General features: G+C 47.8%; 1 protein-coding gene across 1 annotated transcript; it reads right to left on the bottom strand.

The window, feature by feature from the left end:
- Nucleotides 1–4,475: 4,475 nt before the first annotated feature.
- Nucleotides 4,476–17,967, bottom strand: LOC112119662 (keratin, type II cytoskeletal 5-like). Its single transcript, XM_024218413.2, has 9 exons — nt 17,494–17,967; nt 16,155–16,363; nt 13,190–13,250; nt 10,349–10,444; nt 9,913–10,077; nt 8,337–8,462; nt 7,403–7,623; nt 6,317–6,351; nt 4,476–4,702 (listed from the first exon to the last, which is right to left on the bottom strand). The coding sequence occupies exons 1-9, from the start codon at nt 17,956–17,958 to the stop codon at nt 4,476–4,478; spliced, it is 1,605 nt and encodes a 534-aa protein (XP_024074181.2). The 5' UTR covers nt 17,959–17,967.
- Nucleotides 17,968–18,630: the final 663 nt, after the last annotated feature.

The following is an 18,630-nucleotide window of genomic DNA, read 5'->3' as shown; positions in this document are numbered from 1 at the left end:
CTGCTCACCGTTGACATGAGTATAAGAGAGCAAATTCAGGCCCATAGGGAGTACATCAGGGTAAAGCTGGGCTGAGTGAGGGGAGAATTGGGTCCATAATTTGCTTTCTCGTGGATTTCTTTAAACAAACCTTTGTAAAATTAATGTTTGAATCATCCTTGTGCTTGGGATGGCTTGTCTGCACTGGGATCTGAATTTAAGAGCGTGAGGGAACAAGAAAGTTTGGTCAAGTCTTCACAGGTAAAACGGACAAATCTTTTTATGTTGGGTCTTTGTTTCAGTATCGACTGGGCCGGATTATCAGCAGGTAAAAATCTCTATAGCTCCATTGACTTCAGTGATTCACAGCAGCTGAGGATCTGGCCATGAAAGTCTCAGGCTTTTATGTTTGTGCAGCTGCTGGTTCAACCCTGGCCTGATTCTTCTGACATCCACACGAGGTCTCAATTATTGGCAGGCAGGGTGACAGTTTTGACTCCTGGAACTGACCTGCACAAACTAGGGAGCTGTTCCGCACCTTCCTACTCAGCACCTTTGCTGGCTGAGGTTGAACAGGAGCTGCATGTGATTAACGCCTCTTGTGATTTAGCCCAACGGGAATTGTGGGAGCTCAGCATCTCTCAGGATTGGACCCAAGATACTGAGGAACATCTGAGACACGTATTAGTCAGTTGGTATCTGCTGTAAAACTAAAGATATGAAATTAGCTTTCTTTCTTTTTTTCTTTCTGTCTCTCTTGGGTTTATAACTGTAGACATGGAAAGAGCTCAGGATAATCAGCTTGTCTGAACCAACCCTGTTCAAGTCTGCTGAACCAACACAAACTTGTGAGCTCCGTTCTTAGCAGACTTGGCATCATGATGGATGTCACCCGTCAGAATGAGCCTGACCATCGTGGCCTGACACTTCACTGGCTAGTGAGGAGTAGGGACAGAAATTTGGTCCCTCCTCCCTTCTCCCCTTGTCCACCCCTTATGGGGGCGGTAGCAGGGAGCAGCCCCTGTCCTCAGGTACAGCAGCTGGGCCTAGCAGCTGTGCGAGGGGTGGTCTGGAAGCCTCCTTATTCCACACCCATTCAGCGACAAAGCACAGGCTGACGCAGAGTACAGATCTCCGGATTTGAGCCTTAGGGTATGTCTACACCCAGCCGCTAGTTCGGCGGCTGGGAATCGAAGTTCTGGGTTCGACTTATCGCATCTTGTCTGGACGCGATAAGTCGAACCAGGAAGTGATCGCCGTCGACTGCGGTACTCCAGCTGGACGAGAGGAGTACCGCGGCGTCGACGGGGGAGCCTGCCTGCCGCGTGTGGACTGAGGTAAGTTCGAACTAAGGTACTTCGAACTTCAGCTACGTTATTCACGTAGCTGAAGTTGCGTACCTTAGTTCGAATTGGGGGGTAAGTGTAGACCAGGCCTTAAAGAGGAAAATGTTATATGGACGTTAGCTCTCAACACAAGCTAGAGAGCTGGGATTTAGGTGTCAAATCCAGAGTCATGTTTTCCCAAAGTTGGGAGGTTCTCAGACTTCCTCTGTTCGGTGGTGAAGTTTGGAAACTAGATTGAACCTCTCCAAAGTGATAGAATATTCCAGCTCCTGGGCTCTGGAGACAATGTTGAAATGTTCCATTTTGACATTTACAAAGGGAAATGTTTAGATTTTTTAGTTTTTAAGTGACTTTCTCGTTTTGAAATTCAAAACTTTTTGCACTCTGTATTATGATATAAAATTAAGATGCGGAAACCTTTTGATCGATCCAGGGTGGTTTTTTTCACAAATTTGCTTTAGCGGTGAATTTAGAAATGTTCGGGTTTCATTCCTAACTGGATCAAAGACAAATTCTGAAATCTCAAAATTCTCCCTGAAATGCAATTTCCATCCTCTGCTCAGCTCTAATTATTTTCAGATCAGTCCATGTAGGACATAGGAACAAGAGGTCAGGCGTCTTTTGTCTCACTTATACAGTGTTTAAAATGGGTCCCCAATCTTTTCAGGCCCCCCCCTTTTTCCACAGTCAGGGGCTGTGGGGAGGGGGGCTGTGGGTTCTGCATCTGTTTACAGGTGCCAATTTCTCTCGCTTCATCCCTATTTCTTTCTTATTTGTCATTTCCCACCATTGCTCCTGCTTTCTTCAATTTTTCTCGTGTGCTCTCATTTCCTCTCTTTCACAAATGAGTGAACCTAAACAGGGACCATCTACACAGACATTTATATCAAGGCAGGGATCGTGTTGTCACACCATAGTCCCCAGACTGCACTGTGACCTCGTTTGGCTTTGCTCTGTGTGTTAACCACACAACCCACGTTTGGCATTTGTGTACAAGTAGCGAGTTCTGCTACTGAACTCACTAAGGCCTGATCTACACGGGGGGCGGAGGGGGATCGATCTAAGATACGCAACTTCAGCTACGAGAATAGCGTAGCTGAAGTCGACGTATCTTAGATGGACTTAGATTGACTTACTTCGTGTCCTCGTGGCGCGGGATCAACGGCCGCCGCTCCCCCATCGACTCCGCTTCCGCCTCTCGCCCTGGTGGAGTTCCGGAGTCGACGGGGAGCGTGTTCGGGGATCGATGTATCACGTCTAGACGAGACGCGATACATCGATCCCCGATAGATCGATCACTACCCGCCGATCCGGCGGGTAGTGTAGACATACCCTTACACTAATGTCAATCAGGAGTAACTCCAGTGAAGTCATAGCCCATTTACACGTATGTAAACCAAGAGTGACTCCATGAAAGTCAATGGAGTGAAACTGCTACTTGACACCAGTTTGACTTAGGAATAACTTTATTGAAGTCAATGGCGTTAGACTGGTGTGAGATCAGAATCAGGTCCTCCATCTTTGCAGCTGGGATTTTAGGGACTCCTGCAGGGCCCCTCGCTCTTCTGCTAGAAGGCAATCTTTTGAAGGAGTCCTTCTGGTTAATTAACTCTTATGCAGATCAGAACATTCATGAAGCTGAACACAGCCAGGGAGTGAACAGGAGCATCACTAAAAGTGCTTGACATGAATTTAATGGCCAAACAGCTGCAGTGGCTTTGAATTGAGAAGTAGAAAAGGCAGGATAGGCAGAGAGGGAAAATTCCCACCAAATATTTAAATGCTACCTTAGGCTTAACTCTGTCTCTCAGACTGCAGTAGCTAGGAGGGAAATATAGGAAGTAATGAATAATTCCATCTGTGAGGCGGGCCAGTCTTATAAAACTTGTTATAAAGTTAGGCTTTTGAGTAAATTGCATAATAGAGCATAAAGCCACATTGCAGACAGATAGGTTGATTGCAGTTTATTGAAGAAGTTTCATGAAATCAGGATAGTTCACAACAAGCATAAAGTAATAGGAACGGTGGTAATGGGGATCATGGTACATAAAAGCTTGGAACCTTCCTCCCCCTTCCGCCCCCCCCCCCCATAAAAACACAAGCGAAGAACACAGGCAATGAGCTACAGACATTGTTTACATGTGATACAGCTCATAACGGTCACCAAAGCATAATGTTCACCCTTTAGTTTCTGCGTATTTGTTACTGTGCACATATAAACCATAGATCTTGTGTCATCTCTACTTCATGTTCATGCTCTCCTGGCTGACAGAGAGGAGCTTGATTCAATTGTGAGGTTTCCACAGGACCTAGAAAACTGTGGCTGGGTTGGTGCTAATGCCCCATTGGATATAGGCGTGAGTTACGAGGACTGAGTAGCGGATCCACTGACTATTAAGCAAGCGGTTGTCTAGTATAGAAGACGAACCAGTGGAAACGAAGACTGTATTATATGATGCAGGGAGTGTGAGAGAAATACCCCAGAGAGAAAGGGGATATGGAGGAGCAAGATGAACTCAGAAATATTAAGACTGCCTCTGACTAGATGTAACACACCTGTTCGCCAAACCCACTGGTGAGAGATATTGCACCTCCCAAGCACTAGGGGGAGAGAGAGGTCTCTGTTGGTTGACTAATATGGAGCACAAAGATGGAAACATGACTCACTAGGCAAGCCTGATGTTTATTTAGAGAAAAAACGTTTACATGTAGCCAGGCATAGGGCCAGTTTCGGCTCTCCGTTACACTGGTGTAAATCTGGATTTGGCGTTAGTCCGGATTTACACTGATCCAAGCAAGAACAGGAATAGGATCAAAATCTGTTAATTTCGATGAGCCAAGTTCTGCCGCCCTGGAACTCGTTAACCAGCAGGGCCGATTATTCATTCAGAATTTGCATGACGCCGTTAAGGCTGGGGTTTGATGCGCTACGCCTGTGAGTTAAGCGGTGTGGAGAAAGGGCTCGTCCTCCTAAAGCCAATAATGCCTCCCCTAACGGGAATGTGACTCATGCAGCTCTTAAATGGTATTTAATGGGATCTTGTCCTCCCCTGCAAGCCTGTGCCTTGGAGATGGTTTGGGCTGTGCTGCCATGAGGAGGCAGTGTCATATTTCTTCAGGCTGGGGTGAATTGGGGGCTCGGTCGGCACTTTAGCTGCGGATGCTCTTTTTGGTGGAGGTGGTTTTTGAGACGATCTTCATGCTGGAGCTGCTTCCCCCTCCGGCGCTGAATCCTCCCACCAGACCCCTCCCGCTGCTGGCGCTGAAGCTGCTTCCTCCAATGCCGTAGCTGAGTCCGGCTGCATTTCCCAGCCCGACCCCCAGGCCCATCCCACCCCCAGTGCCGTAGCTACTTCCACCGGCCGAGGTGACCACAGCTGTGAAGCAGAAGAAAGCAGAGGTTTAGATGGCCTGGAGCAGCAGCCTGCCAGTCACAGAAGAAAAGGCAAACCTTTTGTTTCAAACGGCTGAAGCTGGGGGGTTTCCACCAGTTCCCTTGGAGATCCTCCCACTGTCTAGTATGTTTCACTCTTATGCAGTTGCCTAATACTCACGCAGAATCTCTGTTCTCCCCCTGCAGGGGGCGGGTTACTAAATCCCGTTGAAATCAGGCCTTCTAATTTTGCCTTCCCTTAGTTTCCCCTTTGCTCATTTAATTTAACCCTTCTCCTTTCCTGGTCTACAAGTACCTGTCTCTCTGAGATGGACCCATATGCTTCCCCTGCGTTTTCGCCTTACCAGTTGTTGGGCCAAACGATGTAGTACGGCCCCAATTCTTCCCATTTATACTGATTTTATGACTTTGCTAACCTCAATGGCGTTACTCCTGCTGTCACTGAGAGCAGAATAGGACCCATTTCGGTCTTTCAATCTTTACCCTCCAGACCTTGGGTCTAATTCTGGATTCTTGTTGGTTTGTTGATGTCTTTCTGGTCACAAAAGGTGCTCTCGGGGCAAGACCCTTGCATTCCATTCCACTGATAGTAGCCCTTTCTCACACGAGTATTCTCACTGCCTTCCGTAGGCCCAAGGGTGGAAATCACTACTGTTCACACTCTGACAGAGAGAGACTCCGCACCACTTTTGTGGGATTTAGGAGGTTCACGTGCCTTGTGCTTGCCCCTTTGCACAAGAGTGATTTGCACTCCAAATACATGATGAGACATTCTCAGGTTCAAGACCGGACCTAAGAGAAATATTCGGGGTGCTGCTGTCTCAACAGTGCCATACAGAGCTGCAAAACCCTGAATGCATTACGTATCTGCTACCTTGCATGGTACCAAGTATCAGAGTTAGTCTGTATCCACAAAAACAATGAATTCACAAAAACAATTCGTTGTTTTTGTGGATACAGACTAACATGGTTACCCCTCTGATATCTGCTACCATTGCAGCCTCATATAGAATCATAAAAATGTAGGGTGAGAAGGGACCTTGAGAGGTCATCAAGTCCAGCCCCTGTGCTGAGGCAGGACTAAAGAATATAAGGGTTGGTAGGAACCTCAGGAGGTATCTAGTCCAACCTCCTGCTCAAAGCAGGACTAACCCCAGACAGATTTTTGCTACAGATCCATAAATGGCCCCCTCAAGGATGAAACTCATAACCCTGGGTGTAGTAGGTCAATGCTCAAACCACTGAGCTATCCCTCCCCCTAGGGGATGAAACCCTAGATCATCCCTGACAGGGGCTTGTCCAACTTGTTCTTCAAAACTTCCAATGACGGGGATTCCACATCCTCCCTTGGAAACCTATTCCAGAGCTTAACTACCCTTATAATCAGAAAGTTTTTCCTAATGTCTAACCTCAATCTCTCTTGCTGCAAATTAAGCCCGTTACATCTTGTCCTACTTTCAGTGGACATGGAGAACAATTGATTGCCATCCCTTTGTGCTCTGCACTATCAGCAAACCCTAGCTCTCCCTAGGAATAACGACTCTCTTTGAGTTGTCATCTCATTGAGCGTCTAGCATTTGAGAGCCAGAATACTTACAGATGTTCACTGCACCAACACCTTCTCCAGCTAGCCTGTTGCGGGGGGGGGGGGGGGGAAGAAAGGTGTTATTATGATTGTTATAAGCAATTTGCCCCCCCCGGATTGTGGTACTGAGTCATTTAGAAGGCTAAGACATTTAGCACTACAGTAAGACCTGTCTTCCTTGGTAAGTTCAGACACAAACGATACCCATTAACTTGTAGGAAGATCACTACATTCTATGTTTGAAATTTGAAATACAGTTTTAGGACCAGAACCTCAGCTGATGTACACTAATGTTTACATCAGTGGAAGATCTGTCCCTAAGTGGTGAAATTCACCACGGGGCAGAGGGCCAGTGCCAAAGACCTATGTAACACCTAAGGATATGTCTACACAGCAAAGAAAAACTTGTGATCAGCCCATGCCAGCTGACTTGGGTTCACGGGGCTCGGGCTGTAGGGCTATTTCATTGCCTCCTAATCCTAGAGCCCAGGCTCCAGCCGGAACCCAGATGTCTACACATCAACAAAACAGCCCCACAGCCCAAGCCGCATGAACCTGAGTCAACTGGCCAGCCACGGGTGTCTAGTTGCTGTGTAGACATACCCTGAGTGGCTTAAGTGGTGCACATGCAATATTTTTGGCCATCTGATCTGGATTCAATCTCATCCTCTGAGCATCGAATTGTGTCCCACATTCACAGGCCTTAATTAACTCCTCTTCCTGTTGCAGACTGGAGGGCTGCCTTTTAGAGCTGGCTGGTGAGAAATGATGTCTTTTTCCCTGCCAAAAAAATTCAACAAAAACGAACCCTTTCCCCATTTTAACAAAAAATGTCTCTGAGACTCTTCAGGGTTTTGCTTACTTCATCCCCAGACCAATCTTCCTCCCCTCGATCCCCCCCCCCACTGAATTTTTTTGGAATTTTCAGTGGGAATGTGAAAATATTTCCTTTTCGGCAATTGAAATTTTTGGACTTTGGGGGTTTTTTTGGACAAAAACTGATTTTTTTTTTCAAATATTTAAACCGAGAAGCCATTTTCTGTCCAAAAATGTTTTAAGGCATTTTTTTCAGCCAGCTCTAATGTATATACCACCCACCTGTTCTCCTCTCCTTCCAGCAGTTTCCTGTAGGTGGCGATCTCGATATCCAGCGCCAGCTTGACGTTCATCAGCTCCTGGTACTCCCGCAGCTGACGCGCCATGTCTGCCTTGGCCTTCTGCAGGGCTTCCTCCAGCTCAGCCAGTTTTGCCTGGGCATCTTTAAGGGCTAGTTCGCCGCGCTGCTCGGCATCGGCAATGGCTGTCTGCAGACTGGCGCACTGCGAAGGTAGGAAATGCGTACGGTGAATGAACCCCATTGGGAGCACGTGTGAATTTGCAATCTACCAGCCTGATCACTTCAGTGGGACCAATCAGAGATGGCAAGAATGCTTGCAGAAAGGTTGCAGCCTGAATCGTTGAACTGTGTGTATGTATCTCTCGACTCAGTATGAAACTCAGGGTTAAAGAGATTGACCCAGATCTCCATTTGGTGCCTTTAAGCCACCTCTGCACTCCCTAGATCTCTAGGCTTGACACCCCCTCCAGTGCCTGCCCCCTAGAACAATCTCAGGACTGTAACTTATTTTGTTTTGTAACACCCCTCGGGACCATCATCATAATAATCCTTACCTCTTATATTGTGCTTTTTCCCCAGTAGTTCTCAAAGCCCTTTACACAGGAGGTGAGGGTTGTTATTCCCATTTTACAGAAGGGGAAACTGAAGCAGAAAGATGATATGACTTGCCCAAGGTCACCCACAGGCCAGTGACAGAGTCAGGATTTGAACCCATCTCTCCTGAGTCCCAGGCCAGCGGCCCACAGTGCCCGTTATTGTTGGAGGACAGCATGCTCCAGCCTCTCACACCCCTGGTAGCATGGAGCTGCTGCTAAGGCAGTCTTGGATTCCTAGGAGGGATTCCAGTCCTGAAATTCTGAGATCCCTCCTTCCCCTCCGCCCACGTCCCAGAATGTAACCATCACGCGGACGTGCCTGCTTCTTCACATTGTCAATTTCAGAGCGGAGCCTCTGAATCATGCGGTTCATCTCGGAGATCTCGATCTTGGTGTTCCGCAGGTCGTCCCCATGTCTGCCAGCGGTCAGCTGTAGCTCCTCATACTGTGATAGACAGGGGGAATAGAGGTGGCAGAGTCAGACATGGAGAGGAGGGTGAAATCGGCATCATAGGGGGTCACAGTGAGCCACTGGAAACTATTGAAGGGAACCGATTTCTTCCACCTCTTCCTTTGTGTGTAGCTACATTGACGCTCGGAGCTAGGGGTGTGATTCCCAGCTTGCATAGACATACTTGCGCTAGCTTGCATTGAGCTGGTGTGCTAAAAATAGGAGTGTTGTTGGGGTCACAAGGGCAGTGGCAATGGTGGCCCGGGCTAGCTGCCCCGAGTATGTACCCACAGGTTCCAGGTGGGTTAGTATGTCTACATGAGCTGGGAATCACAGCCCAGGCCCAAATGTAGATATATCCTAAAATTCAGTTCTTGCTTAGAAACTGTAACGCATTTCACCATTCCCCTGTCCCAGTAAGAAATTCAAGGTCCATATGGCAAGGAGGTGAAATGGGTTTCTAAGGCCTGGTCTACACTACGGGATTAATTCGGATTTAGCAGCGTTAATCCGAATTAACCCTTCACCCGTCCACACTACAGAGCCAGTTAATTCGAATTAAAGGGCCCTTTAAATCGATTTCTGTACTCCACCTCGACAAACGGAGTAGAGCCTAAATCGATTTTGTTAATTCGAATTAGGGTTAGTGTGGACGCACACAACCGAATTACTGTGTTTAAGTTAATGGGGTAGTGTGGCCGCACACCACCGAATTAATGTGGTTAAAAACCGAATTAAGGTGCTTAGTGTGGCCGCGCACAATCGAATTTATACAACCTGTTTCCCAAATTCGAATTATCTAAATTCGGATTAATCCTGTAGTGTAGACATACCCTAAGGGAGTATCTACACTGGGGGTGTAGTTTCCAGCTCAGGTAGACATACCCGCTCTAGCTCTGATCAAGTTAGCATGCTAAAAATATCAATATCAGGGTGACGGTGTGAAAGGCAGGATGCGATAGCCTCCATGTGTACATCGCCATGTGAAACCCTAGGTCTGTTCTTGGGGCGTCCTTTTCCATCCTGCAAAAACTTTTGAGCTTAAAAACAACCACTACAGAATTGTCCTGAATTGGGGCAAAAAGTCAAAATTTCAAAATTTTTCACCCCCAAATGCCCCCCCCATTGTGTTTTGGGTCAGCTTCGATGAATTCAATGTTTCGTTTCCATTTTGACCCCCTTTTAAATTATTTTTAAGCAATAAAATAACATAAATTTGAAACAAGAAGTCATTTCAAAATCAAAATGTGTTCTGAAAATGTTGAAACTTTTCCCTCCGATTCTTTTTTTAAAAATGTTGTCTGGATCGATAACAATTCTGCGGAAATGTTCGCTTTGGTTGAAACGACACTTTTCCACAGAAAACTGGTTTGACGAACATCTCTCCACCAAACCTAGTGATGAATATCATAGTCCAAACTCTCAGAACTCCAGTGCCACTCACCTTGGTTTGGTACCAAGACTCTGCCTCAGCTCGGCTCCTATTAGCAATATCCTCGTACTGAGCTTTGACCTCTGCAATGATGCCGTCCAGGTCCAGATTTCGGCTGTTGTCCATTGAAAGGACGACAGAAGTGTCAGAGATTTGCGACTGCAAATGAGCTAATTCCTGGAAATCAAAGAAAAATGACATTGTGGGTCTGGATCTCGCCTCCTCTCCTGTTTTGAGTCTTCTTCACAGAAACGTTGCATGGTAAAACACCAACATAAAGGGAACCACGGCCCTATAAACTCCACGCATGGCTATGAGCATGTATTTCTGAGTGGTTTGATTCTCTCTGATGTGAAATTGGCTTCTCTGTGTGTGTGTGTGTGTGTGTGTGAGAAAAATGGCATTATGTTTGCCCCAGGAGACTTGGGAAAATTAGAATGGTCCTTACTGCTTCATAGAGAGCTCTCAGGAAGTTAACTTCATCAGTCAGGGCGTCCACTTTAGCCTCCAGCTCCACCTTGTTCATGTAGGCAATGTCCACATCCTGAAAACATAGGAACAGAGATGGTCTAGCCAAACATCGCACAGCTGTTTTCCCCGATGAGGGCCAGCAGGGCTTTAACACAAGCTGCCGGAGAACAACCCAGATGTATGGGCGTTCTGATCTCTGTGGGTTTTGGATGAAAAAGCTTTCGGTGGACAAAATGTTGAGCGGCTCTAAACAGTCTCTTTCCCCACAGCCCCAGGCCCCATAAAAGAGCTTCCCTGTAGCTATTGAATGGAATTTCCAAAGAAATCCGAGGGAGTTAGACACCCAAATCCCATTGGCGCTGGGCACTGAATTCCCTTACGCACCTTTGGCTATTGCCCCCTGGATTGTTCAGGACCTAAGGGACTTACATGGCTGCCGTTACCAAGGTTACGGAGCACCTCACAGTCTTTTAATGTAGTTAGCCTCACAGTGTCCCTATGAGATGGGGAAGCGCTATCCCCATTTCACAGCTGGAAAATTGAGGCACAGAGCCACTAAGGCCTGAAGGCACAAAAGGAGTTAGCCATCGTGATGCGCAGATGATTCTGACTCTTTGAAGGTGTGTCTACACTGCATCCTGCTTTTGGCGGCACTTAGAGTACATACACTCCACATCCCATCTCCCCCTGCACAGGTCTAAATTGCAGGGTACATGGTAAGGTCCTGCTTAGGTGCGTAAAGACACGCCTGAGCCCTGTAGGTATGTGCACAGGTATGTCCCCTACAGGTTCTCTACCTGCCCAAGCAGTGCCTCCCCCGTCTACATGGCTGTTTTTAGCAGTGTAGTATCCTGCAGCTGCCGCCCCATTGCTGGAGCCTTTCCCCACCTCAGGGAAAGACTCTGGCAGCGGGGAAAGGCTCCGGCAGCTCCCTGGGGCTTCCCCCCACCAGAGCCTTTCACTGACACACCCAGCTTTACGCCACGGTGGGGATGCAGCCTGCTCTTCGCTGCGGCGTGTAGCTACAGGTCCCCTATACACCGCCGCAAGTGGTGTTCAGTGTAGACCGGGGTAGGCAACCTATGGCAGGCGTGCCGAAGGCGGCACGCGAGCTGATTTTCAGTGGCACTCACACTGCCCGGGTCCTGGCCACCAGTCCGGGAGGCTCTGCATTTTAATTTAATTTTAAATGAAGCTTCTTAAACATTTTATAAACCTTATTTACTTTACATACATTAATTGTTTAGTTCTATATTATAGACTTAGAGAAAGAGACCTTCTAGAAACGTTAAAATGTATGACTGGCACGCGAAACCTTATATTAGAGTAAATAAATGAAGACTCGGCACACCACTTCTGAAAGGTTGCCGACCCCTGGTGTAGACGTAGCCTAAGAAGGCGTGAGAGAGAGAGAAAGAGCAAGAGAGCTCACGCACAAGCAGGAGGATGACTCTAGCCTGGTGAGTAGAGGACTTACCTGGGAGGTGGGCACCCCAGGACCCAGTTCCCCTGCTCCCAGGAGAGAGTAAGGGAGCCCTAGGTCAGAATATCCTGTAACTCAGTGGTTAGGGCACTCACCTGAGAGGCAGCAGTTCCCTCTTCAAATCACTTCTCCCCCCTCAGATGAGGTAGGACCTGAATTGGGGATCTCCCACCTTCCTTAACCAGTGGGCTAAAAGCTAGGAGGGAGGTCTCCCTCCCCAGCTGTTTTATGTGAACTAGAGGAGGCCTATCGTATCGGGCCCTGTCACGTGACTTAGGGCCGCCGAACGCCTGTTGTCCCCCGGTCTGTGAATCGCTCTAGGTCTTAGGCGGGAGATAGGCTCCGGGGCGGCCAGCAGGAGTGAGCCGTGCGCTCGCTCAACAGCAGAAACATCGGTTCGGTTTCACCTCAAACGTTTCGGCGCCGAGTGAGTTTCGGCGCCTACGGGGCTCGGCGGGAATTGTCCCTAAACTGGTCCGTAGGCACCTAACTCCTTTTGCGCATTCGGGCCTAGGTGACCTCCCCAAGAAACAGAGCAGGGAGTTGAAGCTGGGTCTCCCAGCTCCTAGGTTAACTTCTAGCCATTGCCGGACAGGGGCTGTGTGTGTTGGGGAGCGCATGGCTGGCTGGATGGGAGGGGGTAAATGCTCTAAATATGCATGGAGAGATGGGGGTAGTGTCAATCTGAGAAGCGGCAGAACAGCCAGGGTAGGGTTAACAGCTGGGGCTGATTCAGTGTCCCTGGGCTTCGGGTCAGGCCCTAGGAGAGGAAGTTCTGGTGCTGTTGGCTGATCCAGAGGCACATCATTATCCTGGCTGGATGGCAGAAGGAGAGGCAGACCGGTCCGCCAGCTTTGCCTAAAAGAAGGGTTCCAGCGAGGATGGTGGGGGGAGCGCTGCGCCCTTTGATCTCTCAGGGTTGAAAGGGTAAAACAAATGCAAATGATTCATAGAATATTTGGGGTGGAAGAGACCTCAGGAGGTCATCTAGTCCAACCCCCTGCTCAAAGCAGGACCAACCCCAACTAAATCATCCCAACCAGGGCTTTGTCAAGCCGGGCCTTAAAAACCTTTAAGGATGGAGATTCCACCACCTCCCTAGGTAACCCATTCCAGTGCTTCACCACCCTCCTAGGGAAATAGTGTTTCCTGATATCCACCCTAGACCTCCCCCACTGCAACTTGAGACCGTTGCTCCTTGTTCTGTCATCTGCCACCACTGAGAACAGCCGAGCTCCATCCTCTCTGGAACCCCCTTCAGGTAATTGAAGGCTGCTATCAGAGATTCCTTTTTAAAAATAAGTCCCCTGTTCCTTTTTCATCGAGATCTCTTACCTTCTTGAGCACCACAAACTCATTCTCTGCAGCCGTGCGCTTGTTGATCTCATCTTCGTACCTGGGCGGGAAGAAGGGGAGACAGGAGCCTTGTTACAGCTGGTGTAAGTATAACCATTTAGTATCCACTGCCTGTCCTCTGCGAGCCCTTGCCACATATTTTTCCTTGCATATCCTGGGCGGTTGTTACTAATGGCCAAGATATTAACAGTGGCTATCCATGAAATTGACAGAGCCTGTTCTGAGAGACCGTTTACCAGCTGGGAACAGGTCTCCTGGGACATCAGAAGGAGCAGCAGGATGATGTTGTGTGTCTTCTGCCTGTATTGTGGCAGGCGTATAGGACCAGCCTAGTTGCAAATACGGTACCCTGGGGCCAGACAATGGATGGATGTCATCAGAGAACCTGCAAGCCCTTCATTAAAGGCATGTTTTATCCTCCTCTAATTTTCCATCCTGCATGAAAGAAGTCTTGTAATCCCTGTAACTTTTCTCAGGCTGGAAGGGGTGGGAGGAGCCCTGGTTGAGCTCATCCGTGCCACACCTGCGTTAGTCAGCAGGGGCCGGATTCTGCACTGATGCCTGTCGTCCTGTTGACTTCAGTGGAGCCGCAAATGCAGGGGGTCTGAGGGCAGACTCTTGCCCAATGCATATCTCTGGTACATGAAGAATCCAGAGTCTGAGTCCAGGATTTGACTCTCCGGTTTGGTAGGACATAGCGGTACCACTGAGCACTTGCAGGAGTATAAAGGCTAACAGTAAACACGGACGGCTGCCCAGCCCGCCATAAATTAATTCATTGGGGGGAGATTAAGAGCTACAATTTAAAGAGAGATTTTGTGCAGCTAATAAAACAAGTCAGGCAGGCCTGACTCTTCACGGATTTCAGACGCCCCCGCCTCGGGAATACAACACCCATTAGATGGCATTATGACTGAACAAAGTTGCAGCCTGCATAGGTTTCTATGTATCGCAGGGTACGGCCACACTACCTGCCGGATCGGCGGGTAGCGATTGATCTATCGGGGATCGATTTATCGTGCCTCATCTAGACGTGATAAATCGATCCCCGAACGCGCTCCCCGTCGACTCCGGAACTCCACTAGGGCGAGAGGCGGAAGTGGAGTCGACGGGAGAGCCGTGGCCGTCGATCCCGCACCGTGAGGATGGGAGGTAAGTCGATCTAAGATATGTCAACTTCAGCTATGCTATTCTCGTAGCTGAAGTTGCGTATCTTAGATCGATCCCCCCTCCCCAGTGTAGACCAGGCCTTAGCTGCTACACAAGGAAAATTCATTCAGCACGTGCCTATTTTTTGTAAAAGCCAAACTGAGTATGTATTTCTTGTTGTGGGACAAATTTGTTAAAAAAAAGTCAACCGAACAACGCCCCCCAAAACCCACTAAAATAAAAATCGACAAGGAGAGCAATCATCTCCCATGCTCCTTTCAACTCCCCACCTCCATGTACACCCATGAAACAAGCCACAGCCTTTTCTCGTTAGCCAGAGATTCTGGGGGATAATTTCAGGATAGGGGCTCCAAAGTCATCCCTATTAAGCAGAGCACTTATGCACATGCTTTCCTCAGAGACGACCCGTGCCTGCTGAGAGTGGGGGAGTGAGGGCAACCGGCTTCAGCTGTGTTACTGAGCATGCTCAGTCCGTGTGAGCATGCTCAGTACTTCCTGAATGGGGGCCACAGTGAACCCTTGGGACTGTGCGGTCCATCCCTGGAAACGGATCCCGAGATTCATAGATTTCAAGGCCTGAAGGGTTCATTGTGATGGTTAAGTTCAACTTTCTGAGACACACAAACCATAGAATTTCACACAGTAATTCCTGCATTGACCCCAGCAGACTTCATAATGAATGCAAGAACCCTCCTTAAAGTCCATCACTTCTGCTCTGTTGCAGACAGTATCTACTCTAGACCAGTGGTTCTCAAACTTATTTGATTGCTCTCCCCTTCTTTATGTCTGTAGTATTTTATGTCCCCTCCACCCTTGAGAGCAGAGAGTGCCTGGTGCCCAGCTCTGAAGGCAGCGCCGCTGCCAGCAGCAGCACAGAAGTAAGGGTGGCATGGAACATACAACTGTATGAACACATCCGCTCTTTATGCCCTGACCAACCCACAAAAAAATGTGTGGTTTTTCCACAATATAAGTAGACCCCTATTCATTGCTATGGGTAAAATGTGTGCAGTAAGTTCCACCACCACCCCGAATACTTTCAGCACACCCCCCCCAAAGGGGCCCACCCCTCAGTTTGAGAACCTCTTCTCTAGACGTCACTTCCTACAATTTCCTGCTACCATTGCACCTTTACTGGTGATAACTGGTGACAGCTCTAATACAGACCAGCCACCAGCTGTTTAACCATCGTGCCATCTAATCCTAGTGGGATGACACGGTGAGTTGAAACACTGGTGCTCTGTCTGCACTAGCGCTCCTCCCATCGCTACCTCTAGGCATGCTGCACTAGAGGAGGGAAATTGACTAGCATAGGCTAGAGGGACTAGATTGCAGAAAGTGCATCTTATTATTACGAACAACAGTCCATTCCAAGTTCCAGCCCCTAGTTCTTCTGGGTTTAGATCCACAATTTTTAGCTCTATGTTCACTGATTCCCATTACAAAAGATGCTTGAGAGCTGCATGTCCAAGGTACGACTGGAACACAATAAAGAAGGGATCAGATGGATACCCCCTACTAACCACTGAAATACTAATGGCGAAATCCTGGCTCTGCTGAAATCAATAGCAAAACTCACATTGACTAAGGGCCAGATTTTCAAAAGAACTTAGCTCCCAGATAGTCACTGAGTGACGTAATGATGCCAGTATAAGTTTGTAGCGCAGACCTGGCCTTTGTTTTTTGGTACGACACCAATGGGTGTGGCATAAGAATTTGAGTACAATAGCATAGTATTGCGTAGCAGAATATAATTCCTTCCAGTTTATCTTACCTGATCCTGAAATCTTCTACGGTGTCCTGCATGTTCTTCAGCTCTCCATCCAGCCGAAGTCTTTCACCTCCAAGAGCTTCTAGTTGCCTCCTCAAATTATTGATGTAAGCCTCAAACATGGGTTCAATATTACTTTTCGCGGTTTTTTGCTCCTGCAACAGGCACCATTTGGTCTCCAGCACCTTATTCTGCTGCTCCAGGAACCGGACCTGAATCCCAGCAGACACAATACCGAAGCATTTGAAGTAGCCTCATCAGCTTACCAAAAAAACAAGATAAAACCTCAGCCACGCTTCTTATGAACTAGACTTGAAGGTCTTCTGGTCCGGGACTTTGTCTTACGTGCATTATGGCTTTAAATGGGCATGTACATCTAATACACAACCACACAAGTCAGAAAAACGGGGGCTAATAGTCAATTGTTTCTATCTGTCTAGATAAATGTGTGTATATTGTCGTGCCAGTAGAGAGACAAGGGGGGTGAGATAATATCTTTTATTGGACCAACTTATGTCGGTGACAAAGACAATCTACACCGAGCTCTATTGTCACCCGAAGAAGAGCTCTGCATAAGCTCAAAAGCTTGTCTCTCTCATCAACAGAAGTTGGGCCAATAAAAGATATTACCTCACCTACCTTGTCTCTCTAATATCCTGGGACTGACACAGCTACAACAACACTGTAGCATCAGGAAATATTTTACATTTTGAGCTCTTGGGACTGCGTCCTTATCTTCCTTTACATCTTATTCACATTTTTGGGTGCTTAATAAATAATAAATATGCTATTTTAGGTGGGACTTAAAAGCGAGGCACTACAATTTGTTTTAAACTTCACGTTCAATCAATAGTCTTATGCAAATTGTTAGACAATGTATTTTTGTTGCAAGAAAACAGGCTCAGAGAGATGCACAGCCGTGCAAATGTATAATGGAAATGGACCAGCCCTGGCACAAAATCTACTTGCCTGCTTTCTCCAAGATGGTAATGCTATTTTAACTTGTCTGTTTTAAAGAACAAAATTATTTTCCCCAGCTAAGTGTGTGAGTAGAAAATTTCAAGAATCTTGCACTTCCTATGCAAATGCTACAGAACTCTGAGAGACGGGACGATGAAGGATCGAAATCCATATTTCATGGTTAGCCGGAACCTTGTAGCAGGTGGAACTAATGCCCTGGATCTGACCAGGGTGCAGAATGAAAACCCAGATATGAACTGACTGAAGATTTTGTCACTCCTAACGGAGAACAATATGAATCATAGAACATTTAACATATCTTGACTAGCCAATGGCGTGCATGCCAGGAGAGGCTTCACGGATGAAGCTGATCATGCCTTACCTTGTCGATGAAGGAAGCAAATTTATTGTTGAGGGTCTTGATCTGCTCCTTCTCCTCCTTCCGCACCTTCTGGATGGTGTGGTCGATCTCCAGGTTGAGGGGCGCCAGGAGGTTCTGGTTGACAGTGACTTCATGGATGCCACCAGCGCCGGGTGCGAATCCACCACCAAACCCATATCCAGCTCCGCCAATCCTATACCCAGCCCCACCGTAACCTAACCCATAACCATATCCAGATCTAACAGCGCGATAGCCTCCGCTAACGGAAATTCTTTTGCTTCCACCTAGACCATGGAAGCTCCTGCTGCCAAAACCACCACCACAGACCCTTCCCAGACCTCCGCCACCTCCCCGGGAAACAGAGACGGAGCTGAAGCTGGTTCGGCTACCTGGGATAACGGCGGAGGAGGCACTAAAATTCCTAGTGGCTCCACCTGACCTAATGCTGACGGTTTTCTGAGCCATGGCTTCCGATCGCAAGGTGTGAGGAGCGGTTGGGATGAGATGCAAAGGAAGAGAGAGATTCTTCTGCGCTCGGGTCTGGAGTGTTCCCCCTTTTTATCTGTTTGAAGAGCTGGGCTTGGTCACAGAAGGTCTCAGATCCTTTGGCTGAATTAATCGGTTTGGTATGCCTGGCAGTGGCCCATCTTTCCCAACCCGCTAATCACTGGGCTGACCTGGAACATAATATCCTGGCAACCTAGAAACTCATAAAGCTGACCAGAATTTTCCAACCTGTATTTTTCAGAGCAGAGATTATTTAAAAAAAAAAAAAAAAATCCAAGGGCTCCCTCGGGGTTTGCTTTTAACTCTGCACAAACAGCCTTTCATTTTCCACGCTGAGGGGAATTAAGTCGGAAAGTTATAGCTGCTGAGACAGCACCATTGGTATTTTTTGTTTCGGAACAGACCTGCTTGGCCACCCTTCTGCTTCCAGGGATGACTGTCTTTGTCCAGTCCTTAGGCACAACTACCACCATGATTAAAGTGTGTCGGGCCTGAGTAGGGTCAGATGAATGGTGTTCTTAAGTTTTGAAAGAGGAGTTGTTAATAATGCTCAGATTCTGACCCCGTTTACGCCCAGGAGTAAATCTGAAGCAACTCCAATGAATTCAAGAGCTCGTCGCTTCGGAGATT

Source organism: Terrapene carolina, unplaced genomic scaffold (genome assembly GCF_002925995.2).
Source record: "Terrapene carolina triunguis isolate 2854851 unplaced genomic scaffold, T_m_triunguis-2.0 Scaffold836, whole genome shotgun sequence".
In the NCBI taxonomy this organism is placed as follows: Eukaryota; Metazoa; Chordata; order Testudines; family Emydidae; genus Terrapene; species Terrapene triunguis.
Note: the sequence above shows the minus strand (reverse complement) of the source record. Positions and strands in the feature narration are given on the sequence as shown.

Coding starts and splice junctions, on each gene's coding strand:
- LOC112119662 (XM_024218413.2), bottom strand. CDS start 17,958: ATGGCTCAGAAAACCGTCAGCATTAGGTCAGGTGGAGCCACTAGGAAT. Junction 10,445..13,189: donor AGTTTGTGGTGCTCAAGAAG/GTAAGAGATCTC, acceptor CTATGTTTTCAG/GATGTGGACATTGCCTACAT. Junction 8,463..9,912: donor AGTCTTGGTACCAAACCAAG/GTGAGTGGCACT, acceptor TGTCTATCACAG/TATGAGGAGCTACAGCTGAC.